This window comes from Myotis brandtii, unplaced genomic scaffold (assembly GCF_000412655.1).
Source record: "Myotis brandtii unplaced genomic scaffold, ASM41265v1 scaffold371, whole genome shotgun sequence".
Taxonomy (NCBI): Eukaryota; Metazoa; Chordata; class Mammalia; order Chiroptera; family Vespertilionidae; genus Myotis; species Myotis brandtii.
The window spans coordinates 1,489,616-1,505,340 of NW_005364265.1; the positions used below are offsets into that span (position 1 = coordinate 1,489,616).

General features: G+C 43.0%; 1 protein-coding gene across 6 annotated transcripts in view; it reads right to left on the reverse strand.

The window, feature by feature from the left end:
- The window catches only part of KITLG (KIT ligand), an 89,292-nt gene that overhangs the window by 53,441 nt on the left and 20,126 nt on the right, over positions 1–15,725 (reverse strand). For 2 of the 6 annotated variants that reach the window (XM_005872239.2, XM_005872237.2), the window contains exon 2: positions 13,673–13,717. The exons of the other annotated variants lie outside the window; for them this stretch is intronic. In XM_005872239.2, coding sequence (XP_005872301.1) covers positions 13,673–13,717 — 45 coding nt within the window. The remainder of the gene's footprint in view (positions 1–13,672; positions 13,718–15,725) is intronic. 6 annotated transcript variants of the gene reach the window in all.

Genomic DNA, 15,725 nt, shown 5'->3' on the forward strand with positions numbered 1-15,725 from the left:
TGACTCTCATCTATGATATGACTTGGGAAACCCCCCAAAGGGTCTCTGTAAATGGCCAATCTCACTAATGATCGTATTCATATTCTAGGCTCTAAGAAATAAAATTCTGTTACTCTGTTTCTTCTCTTCACCATGCCCTATTCCTGGCATTGAAGAAACACTAAACAAACATTTGTTTGTTCACTTATTTATTCAGAAAATATTTACTGAGCACCTAGTGGGTGCCAGACACTGTTCTAGATGCTTGGGACATATTAGTAAAATATGGGGGTGCGGGCAAAAATCCCTGTCCTCATGAGGCTTATCTTCTAGTGAGAGAAGGCAGACCATAACCAAAAAATGTAAGTAACTAGATTATACAGAATGTCAAAAGGTGTTTCGTGCCATGGAAAAATAAAAATTAGATCAAGGTAAAGAAAATTGGGATTAAAATGCCTACTCTGCTCTACTGGCTTTAGCAGTCTTAGGTTCAAGTTGACCATCACACTCACAAGGCATCAGAGGCTTCCCTCAGCACCAAGCTTTAAAAGGATGCAGGACAGGCAACAAGAGCATGCCCAGCACCAGCAGAGCCCAGTCTCAGGACCCGGCAGGCAGTCTCTAATGTCCGCATAGCACTGTACTTGGGCCGTGGATGGCAGTGACAGATGATATCGGGTGGGCAGGGCCACTTTGGGGGCTTATACCTTGCTAGTTGAGCAGCCCCATCAGGGGCATGTGATGAATTTCCAGTCATTCTCCATCACAGCTACCTCCCTCTAGTACACCTCAACAATAAAGCACATACAGGTGTTTGTTCTACTGGAAATGCCAGCAGGATTCTCCTGAAGCCCAGCCATACTCCTAGGCACTGCTTGCGTTCTTGTTGTAAGGAGGATGATAGAGAGGGTCAAATCCCCAGGCACCCCTGAGTCTAGAGAAAAGGCCCCATTTCTTTCCAGGACTGCAGAAGGTGGGGATACGGCTTGAAATTGTAAGCAGGATGATACCTGGCGTGCCTCACTGAGAAGGCTCTGTTTTATCACAGCTTGAATGCAGCCGAGGGAGTGGCCCAGGCGGGTGTCTGTGGGAAGAGTGCGCAGAGAGGAAAGTGGTGCGAAGGCCCGAGGTCTATCAGAGGTGTCTGCTGTGTTTCAGGAGCAGCAACAGTAAACGGGGGCAGAAGATACTGTCAGAGAGAATGGAGAGGCCAGATCTTGTAGTGTCTGGTACCCCACGGTGCCCACTTCTGTCATACCTCCGACCCTCCAGTCATGTGTAAGCCTCTGTGCAAAACAAAACTTAACCCTCTCATATATACATCCTATGCCTATTTATGTATATGTATATATGTATGTAAATATACCTATGTAAAAAAGAGTGTTGGGCAGTTTCTGACAAAACTAAACATGTTTGTGCCATACGACCCAGCAATCACACTCCTTGGTATCTACCCCAAGATGCTGAACACTGTGTCCACACAAAAACCGCACGCTGATTTTGTAGCAGCTTATTCATAGTTGCTAAAACTTGAAAGTAATCATGATGCCCTTCAGTAGGTGAATAGCTAAATAAACCATTTAGGTGGAGTACATCCAGACAAGGAATTATTATTCAGTGATAAAACAAGAAGAGCTATCAAGACATGAAAGACATGAAGTAACCTTACACACATATTACTCAGTGAAATATGCCACATATTTGTGATTCCAACGACAATGACTTTATGGAAAAGGCAGAATTATGGAAACAATAAAAAGATCAGAGGTTGCCAGGGTGTGGAGGGGGGAGTGATGAATAGGCAGAACACAGAGAACTTTAGGGTAGTAAAAATGCTCTGTCATAGTAGATACATGTCATTACACATTTGTCAAAATCACAGAATGTTCACCAAGAGTAAACACTAACATAAACTAACTTTGGGTGACTAAGATGGGTCAATGCAGGCTCATCAATTGTAACAAATGTATCACTTGGTGGGGGACTATTGATAAAAGGGGAAGCTATGCATGTGTGGGGACAGGGGGCATATAGAAATTGTCTCTACCTTCCTCCCAATTTTGCTGTGAACCTAAAACTACTCTAAAAAAATAAAGTCTTAAAAAAAAAAAGATTACTTTGATTACTTTGGTGAGAGCCTTTAGGTCAGTGGTTCTCAACCTGTGGGTCGCGACCCCTTTGGCGGTTGAACGACCCTTTCACAAGGGTCACCTAAGACCATCCTGCATATCAGATATTTACATTACGATTCATAACAGTAGCAACATTGCAGTTATGAAGTAGCAACGAAAATAATTTTATGGTTGGGTCACAACATGAGGAACTGTATTTAAAGGGCCAGAAGGTTGAGAACCACTGCTTTAGGCTAACAAAGTAGAAACAAGTTAGGGGTTATTGCTCTAATCCAGCAATTTTCAACCCTTTTCATCTCATGGCACACATAACTAATTACTAAAATTCTGCAGCGCACCAAAAAAAAAAAATCTATATATTTTTGCCAATCTGACAAAAATTAGGTATAATTTTGATTTGTTCACACCGGATAGCTATTGTTGTGTTTGTTGGTTGGTGTTTTTTTGTTTGTTTGTTTTTTGTTTTTTGACAATTTAAGGGAAAAGAGGTCAGTACTCCTGATTACATAGTCAGGTATTACATGCTTTAAAAATTCTTGAGGTGTACCGTTAAAAATCACCGCTCTCATCCAAGCAAGAAAGGATTGCTCGTTGACCAGAGTGGTTAGATTCTGGATGTCTCATCAAGGCTGAGCCAATAGGATTTCCTGACAGATGGAATATGATTTGACAGAGTCAAAGATGACTCCAATGATTCTGGCCTGAACAACTGAAAAGGTGGTGTTTCCATCAGCTGATATGGAAAGGCTGAGGATAGAGAAGGTTTGGAGGGCAGGTCAGAAGCTGAGTTTTGGGTGTGCTAAGTTTGAAATGTCTTTGAGATATCCTACTGATGTTACTTGTGGGGAGCCGGCACGGCCATGGCACACTCAGCCCCAGGGCGCCTTATGTGCCATGCCAGCTCAGCCTGGTTCAGTGACGCTGAGTGGGGGTGGTGAAAGGCTTAGAAAAGACAGACATGAGAATGAAAGCTGGGTCTCGGTGGGACGCTGCCCCTCTGATGGACAGCGCTAGCGCCCACAAGCCGTGTCTTTACTTTATAGCAGATGCCATGAGGCAAAGTAGGGGCGTGATCAAGATGTTTACAACATTCTCGTGGGTTTCAACCCTACTCAACTACATGCACCTGAACTCTATCACACAGGCACGTGGGGCCACGTGTTCAGACCACAGGTTCAAGCTTACAGTTATAGCTGTTAGCTAATTGTGCTGGGAAGGCTCTGCCCTCCAGCTGGGCCTTGCACATGGCAACGAGAGGACTGTGCCCTCTCCTCAATCCAAGGCTTGAATCTGTCCCAAACACTGTAGCCGTGCCCCATAGTTACTGGATCAGGAGGAGGGAAGTTTGGGCTGGGTATATCAATATGATAGCCTTTTATATAGAAATGGAATTTTAAGCGAAAGAGTAGATGAGATCATCAAGGATTGGGTACAAATAGAAAAAAGAACTAAGGACAGAGTCCCAAGTGCTCTATCCTTAAGAGGTCTGGCGAAAGACTGAGAACTCACAAAGAAGCCTGACCAAGAAACCAAAAAGTAGGAGGAGGCCAAGTGGGAAAAAAAATAAAGTACCGAAAGCCAAACTGTCAAACTATGTTAAATACAACAGGTCAATTAAGATGAGGGCTGAGAACTGACCACTTGGATTTAGCAGAATAGACATCATTGGTGACATTAACAAGAACATTTTTATTGAAGCAGTTATGGGAAAAAGCCAGTCTGGAGTGGATTTAAGAGAACACGAGAGGAGAGTAATCGCATGCAGTGAATATAGACAGGTCTTTTAAAGGGTGTCCTTCAAAGGAGATCAAACAAACAAAAACGAAGTGGGGTGACAGTTGGCAAGAAATACCAGGATGTCAGTGTGTCTATGGGGATGACCCCAGAGGAGGGTGCGATTGGCAGTGCGGGTCAGGGAGGGGACTGGCTGAGCAGTGTCCTTAGGAAGGCAAGAAGGGGTGAGATCTAGGTCTCAAGGAGAGGGCAGCTTCAGTATTGTTTTTTGCAGCAGTTACATACACATATCTGTAAAGATAGGATTTAGCTCACTGTATACAATGTACATTGTAACTTCATACACTCAAATATCCCAGACAAACCTATATTTCTTGAAGCACTTTATTTTAAAGCTATTAAATAAACTCATATTGTAATTTAATTCTGTATATACTTTGCTACCAAAAAGGAATATTCACCTTTTGTAAAATTCAATAACTCACTCTGGCATAAGTAAACATGAGGAAGGAGGAGCAGTGAAGGCAGAAATATACGGAGAACTCTGCAGAGCCGTAGTAACTTACTTTTTTTGTCAGAATTCCTGGGAGAGGGCTAACATGTGGAGCTTACTTCTTTATATGGAGAAGTAATTTTTCAGTACTACTTATTCTATACAGAGATCTTTCTAATATATAGTACAAACACTTCCCTGATTTCTTAAACAGTGGGTAGAAATATTAAACTTCGCTTTTCTTCGACGAGTCAAGTTCATCAAATAAAGGGAAGGCTAAGTGAAATAAGCCAGACACAGAAAGACAAATATCGCATGATCTCACTTATATGTGGAATCTAAAAAAAAAAAAAGTTGAACTCACAGTAACAGACAGCAGAATAGAACAGTGGTTACCAGAGGCTGGGGGGTGAGAGGAAAAGGAAAATATTGATCAAAGGGTACAAACTTTCTGTTATAAGATGAGTAAGTTCTGGAGACTAATGTATAGCATGGTGACTGTAATTAATAAGACTTTACTGTTTAGCTGAAATTCACTGAGAGTAGATCTCAGATGTACTCGGTAGCTCTGTGAGGTAATGGATACAATACGCTAATTAAATTGGGGTAATCATTTCACAATGTATGCATATATTAAAACATTATACTGTACACCTTAAATATATATAATTTCTATTTGTCAATCATACCTCCATAAAGCTGGGCGGGGAGCATTGCCGTTACAAAGTTGTGCCTGTCATCCTCCAAGTGGCTCTCAATGACTGCGCTTGTTTAAGTGACTGTTTTTAAATTTTTATTTTAGTTTTTGTCAACTTGTTTCTCAGTTTACCTGTTAACAATGCCTATTTCTAGCCGACAGAGTCTTGATGGCAAACACAGCACATGGCCCATGTATGGTGGGTGTTTTATGGTAGGCGGAATAAGGGCAAAATGATGGCCCCGTCCTAATTCTGGGAATTTATGAATATACTAGAGGCCTGGTGCATGAAAATTCATGCACTTGGGGGGAGGGGGGATCCCTCAGCCCAGCCTGTGCCCTCTCACAGTCCAGGCCCCCTTGGGGGATGTCCACCTGCCAGCTTAGGCCCACTCCCGGGGGATTGGGCCTAAGCTGGCAGTCAGACATCACTCTGGCAGCCTGGGAGCTCTTGGGGGATGTCCTACTAATGGCTTAGGCCTGCTTCCCATGGGGAGCAGGCCTAAGCCATTAGTCAGACATCCTTAGCACTGCTACGGAGGTGGAAGAGGCTCCCGTCACCGCCGCTGCGCTGACCAGCCATGAGCCGGCTCTGGTTGAGCAGCGCTCCCCCTGTGGAAGCGCACTGACCACCAGAGGGCAGCTCCTGCGTTGAGGTCTGCCCCCTGGTGGTCAGTGCGTGTCATAGCAACCAGTCGTTCCTGGTTGTCCTGCTGTTAGGGTCAATTTGCGTATTACCCTTTATTACATAGGATGGCCTTATATGGCAAAATGGACTTTGCAGATGAGATTAAATTAAGGATCTTGAGATAAAGAAATTATCCTCAGTTCTCTAAGCCCAATCGAATCAGCCAGGTCCTTACAGACACAGAACCTCTCAGGTCTGGTCAGAGAGCAGCAGTGCCGGAAGAAGGGTCAGGAAGATGTGACATAAGGACTTGACATTGCTGGCACTGAGCAGAAAGGACGGGGCCAGGAGCCCAGGAATGCAAGCAGCTTCTAGAAGAGCGGTTCTCAACCTGTGGGTCGCGACCCCTTTGGCGGTCGAACAACCCTTTCACAGGGGTTGCCTAAGACCATCCTGCATTTCAGATATTTACATTACGATTCATAACAGTAGCAACATTACAGTTATGAAGTAGCAACGAAAATAATTTTATGGTTGGGTCACAACATGAGGAACTGTATTTAAAGGGCCAGAAGGTTGAGAACCACTGTTCTAGAAGCTGAAAAGGGGCAAGGAACCGGTCTCCCTTAGAGCCTTCAGCAAGGAACACAGTCCCACCGACACCTCAATTTTAGCTCAGTAAGCCCCACTTTGGACTTCCGAATCTCCAAAACTGTAATATAATAAATTTGTATTATTTTAAGTCACTAAATTTGCGATGGTTTGTTATAGCAGCAATAGGAAAATAAGTCAGAGCTCAATAAACTTATTTTCTGAATGAATTAACGCATGAGCAGAGTAGTTGCCCAATGTCCGAGCTGTTCCTCGTAAGAAAAATCAACTGCCCATGTCAGTGTTCCGGGTCCCCCACCCCTGCTTTAAGCAAAGCAGCTCAGCCTTCTTTCTGTTTTATTTGTTCATGCTTCTGGGTAAGATTTTGTTTGAACAAAGGTTTCCAAGGGCAAGAAAGGAAAGAGAAAAAAAACAACCACAGGCTTTTGAAAACCAGTGGTGTGATGGGAGAGTACAGAACATGTATCCAGGAAAACCTCTGAGTCCCTTATCGTGGGACCTCAAACAAGCCAGTTAATCCCTCTGAGTAGCTGTTTATCAGTCTCTCCAATGAGAATCAGGGTAACTTCCCCCTCACCCACCTCATGGAGTGCTGATGGGAATCAAATCAAAACTTTTCAGACTACAGGTGCTGTGCAATTATTTGCTGTGTGGTTTCTGGGTTTGGGAGCGCTAGGAAACCAGGGAAACCAGTGCTTCAAAACCATTGGAATGAAACTGTCAGAGAAAGGACTTGGTAAGGCAATCCATGAACAAAGAGTGTGACCTTTACTGCAGGGTGTTTTGACTCTCATTTTGGGTTCAGATGCATTTTTTTTCAATTTATTTCTTGGTGCTGTGGGTAGAGTAGCTTCAGTTAATAGACTACTGATTCCCAATTAAGTGAGGTGTCCCAATATATCAGAAAAAGTATTTATCTCTTTTTTCTTTCTCTCCCTTTTTCTCTAAGTTCTGGAAACTCCAACAAGGCATACAGGTGTCTAAACATGTGGGCGTGTGCCCACACACACCCTTGGAGATAGCAGGATGAAACTAAATGTCCCTGGGTTTGTGACTTCTCTCAAATGTATCTTTTCAGTTTGCGTAATCATCTCACTGTTTTTTTTCTGTAACAGCCTCTGCTTCTGCACATTAATTTTTCTTTGGCTACTTTGTTTTAGCGTCGTGCAACTTTTCTCTGTGGGTCACGCTCATTGTGTGATAACCTTTCATTTCACGATAACCTTTCGTTACACATAGTAAACTAATCTTATTGTCGACAGTTCTAGATTTTATTTTTATTTAGAGACATCTGTTAAGTGTCCTCCCATATACTCCCCATGGCACACAAAATTCCAATAACCTAATCATTGCTAAAATTTGCCTTCAAATTATTTACAGGATGAAAAAATCTAATGAGATATCTGTATGCACTGTTAGGACTGCAACAGAAACAGTCCTGGTGAAGGGAAGTAATAGTGACTAAAATTCATACTCGATTGTGAATGACAGATATAGCAGGCCTTCTGCGGGGAGCAGGTTTTAACACTGGCAGATCGTACTGGAAAGGTACTTTAAAGGGGCCTTGGGGAAAAGTTACAGGAAGATGAGGCTGGAGACCCTGAAGGCAAAGGTCTTACCCAAATCTCATTTTTGTGGAGAATCAATTTCATCAGACCCCAGTGGACTATTCACTCAATTATCGCTTCTTCCTGAACCTAAGTGCCTTCCTTACAGTAAAAAGCCGCCTGCCAGGAAAAGGAGCTGCAGTGTCCCTAAAGCCAACTCTTTACTTGATCTGAACACGGTTAGAACACAGAAATGACTTTGCAGACGTCTTTCCTCTGGTAGAAATGAACATGTGTGCAGCCCAAGAACATTGGGGGAACACATGCTGTTCAAGAAACCAGAAGATTCCAATCGTCTAAACTTGGAAAAAAACCCAGACTTTTCTATAAGTGCGAGAAGCGGTTTTCAAATAGGCACGGCGAGCGTCCACGTTGCAGACTCCTCCAAGTCAGAACGGTAGTGAGTGGTCCGTGTGGCTCGTTTTCTGTACGCGCAGACCTACAAAATGGTATTAAGACTGCGCCGAACAAAACAGCAGCTGCTGCCAAAAACAACATCCATCTTCTCTTTAATCTCAAATGCCAGCTAGCGAAGCAGGCAGTTGCCTTGCAGCCCAAATGTGCTTTGGAGGAGAGCCAACTGGCGCGGCTGCCCAGAGCCAGGAAAGCAAGTTACCGAGACACAGGTAGAGTAATCAGTCCCGGGTTCAGGTCTTCTGAGTTCACATGAACCAGATCCTTCAAAAGTGATCTTGAGGGAAACCCACATCAGATGCCTGTTCAGTGAATGACCGTCAATCCCATATGACCTTGTCCCTCAGGTTTTTTTTATTGTTTGTAAACTTGCCATTAAACACTCAGAGAAAATACCTACTCATCCCACACAGATTCTCCTCTCGTGACTGTCCAGTAATCTCAAAGGGGCGAAGGAACACTTAGCAGCCTTATTTCTTTTTTAAACTTCACTGCTATCAGGAAAGCTGATGCCGACAGTAGAGCTAAGTGAAAATTCAAACCAGCTGGAAATCCAAATTGGCACACAAAAATCTTGTGAACATACTCTTCACTCTCTTTTCCATGTAGGTCATTTTGTGAGGAAGTTAAATGAAAATGTTTTAAAATATTGGTAATCACTAAAATATGTGGTGCGTATGCCCTATGACAAGAACAAAGCATCCTAGAAAGGAATCGCTTAACATAAAAAGGCAGACAGACGGTGGCTTTAATGTGAAAGAAGAATGTAAGGATTTCAAGGTATCCCATCTACGGGAAATTCACTCTGATAGTCAGTACTCACTCTAAATGTAAATGGTATTCAAGTGCAAATCACTTGCATATATTGATTCCTACTAAGGGCCACGCACAGGATGAGCAGTTTGCTGATATTATTTCATATAACCTCCCACCGACCATGTGGAGTTTATTATCCTATTTTGCTGGTGAGTAAAATAGGATTCAATGAGATTGAGTAACTTGCTCATGCCACTCTGCTAGTAAATCCCCAAACTGAGTTTAAAGGAAGACCTACACAGCACTGGAAATAAAACTGCCGGGCCAGTCAGACATAAAGCTGATTTCATCTACATTTAATGAACTATTTAGTTTTATTTAAAATGCCTATGCCTTGGAAGGCACATAGGCCCCTTAATCTACATCAGTTTCTAATTGAAACCGCAGTGCCAAGTTACTACTAGGCTGGGTAAACAAGTAAATCAAGTTACACTTTGCTGTAGCTTAAAGAAAACCACATAGTTAGAAGGAGGGGAGAAACCCAAGAAATAAAGTGATAAGTTGTTCCTGCTGATAAATACAAAATCAAGGGCTTTCAGATGGTTAAGAAGAGCTACTTATTCATTCAACAAACTTGTCTAAGTACCTGATAAGTACATAAGATAAAGACATACAAGATATGGACTTTGGCCTCTGAAAGTTCAAACTACTAGGGACCCACAGCAGGGCCATGGACTGAGAGGGGAAGGGCCCAGGAGGGACAGATAAACCTGACTTCAGGGGCTGGGGATGGAAATTGAGGGAGGGGCTCAGGGACAGCTCCTGGGAGGAGGTGACACATTCTTCAAAGGGAAGTAGGAAGTAGCCAGATAGATCAAAGGCAGCTGGGTGAAGACCCCTGACAGAGAAGTAGCAGGGGCCCGGAGAAGTGAAGGTACATTTTCACAGAACTTCAGGTTTATGATACTATTGGAAAATAAGTTTCAACGTATAAGCAACAATAGAAGAGGCTAAGGAAATGTGCAGAGGCCCTCCCAATTTTGCTAATTGAGTTGTTTTTCTATCGTAAAGGCACTGCTCAGGAGCTCTTGAAGGACTGTAAGCAGAGGAGTATCAGAATCTGATTTATTGCCTGGCCTGCATGGCTCAGTGGTTGGGCATCGACCAATGGACCAGGAGGTCATGGTTCGATTCCCGGTCAGGGCACATGCCGGGTTTTGGGCTCGATCCCCAGTGTGGGAGGCAGCTGATCAATGATTCTCTCTCATCACTGATGTTTCTATCTCTCCATACCTCTCTGAAGTCAATAAAAATATATCTTTTAAAAAAATCTGATTTATTTTTGAAAGGCTTATCAGACATCAGAATAAAGAATAGCCTGGGGAAGGCAACAAGCCTGAGGGACAGGAGGCCAGCTAGCAGGTCGCTGGAGTCATCCAGAGTTGAAGTGAGGGGAGCCCCAACTATGCGAGTGGGAATAGAGAGAGAGAAGTTCAATAGGATATGGAAGTGGAATGGAAGGGACTTGGTGGCTTACAGGAAGTGAGGAGAGGAGTCTCAAATGACTTCCAGGTACCAGTTTGGGTGACAGGAAAAAGTGGTGCTTTTCACTGAGCCAGGGTATTCAGGAGGTGACGTGGCTGCTGGCAACTGCAAGTTTATCACCAAAACCCCTGAGGAATAGCACTGCACTGGTATAAGGAGAAAGAACTATCTGCACAGGAGACGAGAGGGTGAGAAGCAAATACACGAGAGACAGATCGGTTGACTGTGGGGCATTGTGGCCAATGGAAAAGAATGTACAAAACAGAGAGAACGGTCAATAAAGCAAGCACTACAAGAGGTCCACCTGGTGGTTGCTGAGGGGTACCTGGTGGAGTTGACCTTGATGAAGACAGTTTCCGTAGTGAGTCAGACCGTAGTGGGTGGACCACAGGGATAAATGAGTGTGGGGAATTTCAAGGATATACCACAACAGCTTGCCTAGAAAGTGAGGAAGACAGCGGGTAATATCTGGAAGGGCTAGAAAGTTAACTTCAGTCTGTAGAAGGGAACATAGCTCTAAAAGAGTGGGGCTGAAAAGATCAACTAAGCCTTCCTCTTTCTTACAGGGTCTTTCAGGAGGGACAATGCCTCTGTGGTAAATGACAGCCAGGTGAGCTCAGAGGCTTTGCCATTGCATGACAATCCCTACAAATGACTTCTAGCTCAGACTAGAATCAAGGGCCTAGGGGTTCAAGTTTTGCTATTATTTTTTTTATAGAGATAGACGTGATAGAATAAGCATTTGTGCCAGCACTGGAGATTCCATCAGAAACAATGGTAATATATACGTCTTTAGCAGTTAAATAAAAGCAGAGGGAGAAAAATCCCCTTAAACAGTATAAACCCACTGGATTTTAGGGCGATGCTAGTCGAGCACTAATTCTAATCAATTTTATGAGGATGATGATATGCAACAAACCAAACAAGTCTAGCAAACTGGTGGATGCTAGCTCAATGTTGAACCTAGATGAACATATCCATTGCCAATTATTTTCACTATATGAATATATTTTTAAAGAAATAAGAGAGACAGACCCCCAACATTGGCCAAGGTATAGGAACATAGCAAAAAAATAAAAAATTCGTGACAGTTCTTGAATCCGCATACCAACTTTCAGTGCTCCATGGGCACCTGTTCCTGTTGGATGGCATTGTTCACTGTCATGTCAAATAATTGCATTGAACCATCATGATAAGCTTTCCAAAAACATAAACCGCAATTCACACTCTCCCAAGTATGTGACTCACTTCTGAAACTGTAATCTCAGGAAAATAAAAAACCCTGCAATTCTTCAAAATCTGTAGAATCTTTTGATCTTCAAACAACTGAGAGCTAAAAAATAAGTGCAGAGCTCCAGTTGCTATCTGATCCCATGTGCTGAATGTGGACTGAATGCCTGAACTCTCTCGAACTTCTCATGCATTTTCCCTACAGTTGAAATTAAATGGGTTCAGATGTCTTGTCAGGTCAGCTACTGGGAGTCTGACAAGTTTGGTCTCATAGGGCCGTTAAATTCAAAGAAAACACTGTCAGGAAGCAGCTCAGGAAATCGCCAATAAAGTGTTTTTCCCCACTTGGGTTTCTGACTCCATTAAAGAAACCAGATCTTTGTACTCTGCTTTAACTACCTCTAAACAGCATGAAAACCAGTGGGGCTAAAGGCCCTGAGTTCAGAAACACCCACAGTCTTGATCATTTTCTTTATGACGTCAGATGACAAGCCCAATCTGCGAAGGTCCCGGCATGAGTCTTCCCAATTACACAATGTATGCTGGATGCACCGATTGCCTTTGGATGAACTGAATAAAATGTTGAAATGCCCCCCTTTCATGGACAAGGGTTTAGATCAAAGTGCTATTATTAGGGTATTTACTTAGGATGCAGATTCCTGGGCGTAGTGAGGTATCCAATTTTCTGAAGGTGTATCTCAGGAATGTGCACTTTTTAAAAAATATATATATATCTTTATTGGTTTCAGAGAGGAAGGGAGAAGGAGAGAGAGATAGAAACATCAATGATGAGAGAGAATCATTGATTGGCTGCCTCCTGCATGCACCCCACTGGAGACTGAGCCCGCAACCCAGGCATGTGCCCTTGGCCGGAATCAAACCTGGGACCCTTCAGTCCGCAGGCTGACGCTCTATCCACTGAGCCAAGCCTGCTACAGCAGGAATGTGCACTTTTAACTAGCCCTTCATGTAATTCTTGGGTACTCTCTCAGGTCTGAGTCAGGCTGTTTAGGCTGTACTTGTTCATGGGTGCTATAGCATTAGGAAAAACAAACAAAAAGGTCTCAAAGGTATATATATACAAGGTGGCACTTGGTTCAAGGGCTACATAGCAGATGCTCCCGATTTAGAGTAATCTCAAAAAGAAAAGTTAAATGTAGCGAGTGTGGTGGGTACTGTGAATCGGTTCTCTCAAGTCCCATTCCAGCTCCCTCCTAGCATATCCTTCTCACTGTAGTGGTTGCAAAACTGAAATCTGTATTTCTTGGACTCCTCTGCATTTAGCTACACCTGCAGATGAGTTTAGGTTTTGCCCATCAGGCACCACACTGCAGGGTTTGATATGGGAAGAAAATCCTTGACATGAGAAGTTGGAGGCTAGACATGCACTTTGCTGGCTTGAGTGGTGTTGAGGCAACTAGACTATGCAACCTGCAGCAGTAACAGCTTCCTGCATTGGCTGTAGCAGCTACACAGACAGCAGTGGACTTAACTGGGTTCTCGGTGCTGCAGCATTCTGCTAGCATACTCTTCTCGGCCTGCCGGTGATTTTATAAGCCATCAAATACATTTCAATACATCTCTTTTTTTTTACTAACTAGAGTGGATTATACTGTCTGCAACTAAACCTTAAGCAATACTAGGAGTAAAGACCCCAAGTTATTAAGCATTTATGTCTCATAAAGGCTAGTCTAGATGTTCCTTGGGAATTTTCCATTAGTATTTCCAAATTCAAATTATAAAATAAGAATCATATAAAAATTTTTATGAAGAGGCATTTTTAATTGGCAATCCATAAGAATGTTAATGCAATTCTACCACTTGAAGCAACACAAAGCAATTTACCTCTGATACGCCCAGGACATGTTCCTCTGGATATCTGTCTGCCACCTGAAGCACAGTAAATTGCAAGTTCATTGCTTATGAAAGAGGTGATGCTTAGAATAGAACAACATCAGCAAAAGTGAGACCTAGATGCAAATCATGGTTCCATAACTTACATGCTGTTACCTAAACAGATTATGGAAACTCACCTCAGTTTTCCTGGGGTGATCACATTTCTTTGACTTTTTTTTTATAGATTAAATAAGACAGTTATGTAAAGCACCCACAACAGGAATGGCACAATGCAGATCATGACATGACTTGTTAATGCTATAGTTATTATTTTATCATTCTTACTAATGCTTTCAATGTTGGCTTCAGAATTAAAGCTATACTAACAGTGAATGTCCCAGTCCCACTTATGCTCTGCCTCCCCATAGATTAAAGATCAGCACAGGAAAGTTGATAAAAAGAGGTTGTGAAACTGCCCCCTGCACTTGGATTGGATCAACTCCCCCAAAGCAGGCAGGCTCCTCTCCACCTGGTGCAAAAGTGAGGCCCAATTGTTTGGGCAATGGGTGAATGTTAACCTAAACTGCGGAGTTTCAAAAGTCAACTTTAGCTTCAGCAGGAATCCAAGACAGTTTTAGAAAACAGCGTGTTTAACCCATGCATGGAAAAAAAAAAGAACAGTAGAGAGTGGGGGGCTGGGCGGCAGTGATTCTAGAATTAGGCTGCCAATTTTTTAATCTCTCTTCTGCCACTGACTAGCCTTGTGGCCTTTGCAAAATTAGTTCATTGTCCTGTGCTTTAGTTGGCCCACCTGTAACATGTGCACAATACAGAACCCACCTCACAGCCTTGTTGAGGATTAAATGGAGTTATGTGTGTTAAAGCACTTAGCATAGTACCTGAAAATAGCACACCTTCATAGATGGCCACTACAGTTATCATCACTGATGTCTTTTCAACCATATCTAGAACAGTCATCCCCAGAAATGTCATTTCCAGACTGGAAGCACGGTGGTTCAAGCCAAAACTCAGGGCGCCATCCTTGATTCTCTCCATTACTCTGTTTCTACACGCAGTCTGTCAAGTCCTATCAGTTCTATCAGTAAAATGTACCCTGAAACATTTCCTTCTCTCCATCACTCCTGCCTGGAAGACTGAAAGCACCCTCTAAATAGCCTCCTTTGCTTGTATACTTTTACTTACAATAGTGTGGTCTTCTGGGAATATAAAACATCGCTGTCTGCTTAAAATCTCTGAATGCCTTTCCATTACATTTACAATCAAGAGTGAACTCCTGATCAGGCCTACAAGGTGGTAAGTAACATAGACTTGCCCACATCCATGCTCATTACCTTACCAGGCCCTCCCCGCACCATACTCCAGCCACACTGGCCTCCTTTCTGTTCCTCAAACACTTGAACGGTATTACTGCCTTAAGCCCTTTGCACTTGGTGCTGTAAGCTTTTCCCCTCTTGGGCTCTGCAAGAGGCAAGTCCTTCTTTTCATTCAGGATTCAGTTCAAATATCACCTTCTCAGATAAGCCTTCCCAGGTAACCTAAGCACTGGTAGCTTCAACTTTCATATCACTGTTTTATTTCAACTGCAATAACATTTTCATCAGAAATTATCTTCATACCCCAATGAGTTCATTCGCGTATGGCTTGTCCCTCTGACAAGAATGTAAATGGTGTGAGGGTGAGGATTCTGTTAGTCTTGTTCTTCCTTCTTAGCTCTAGCGTCTTGGACTGACCCCCACTCACATACATGCTCCTTCACATTTGTGGATTGCATGCGTTGCAAACTGCTTCTAAAATACCTGCAAAAGTGCTCCTCTGATCAAAATCTCTTTTATATAGTGCAGACCCCGGTGGCAGCAAGATCCAAATTGATCTCACTCATTTGTGGAATATAATGAACAACATAAACTGATGAACAAAAACAGATCCAGAGACAGAGAAACATTGATCAGACCGTCAAACCTCAGAGGGAAGGTAGGGGAAGGTGGGGGTAAGGGGGACAGATCAAACCAAAGGACTTGTATGCATGCATATAGGCCTAACC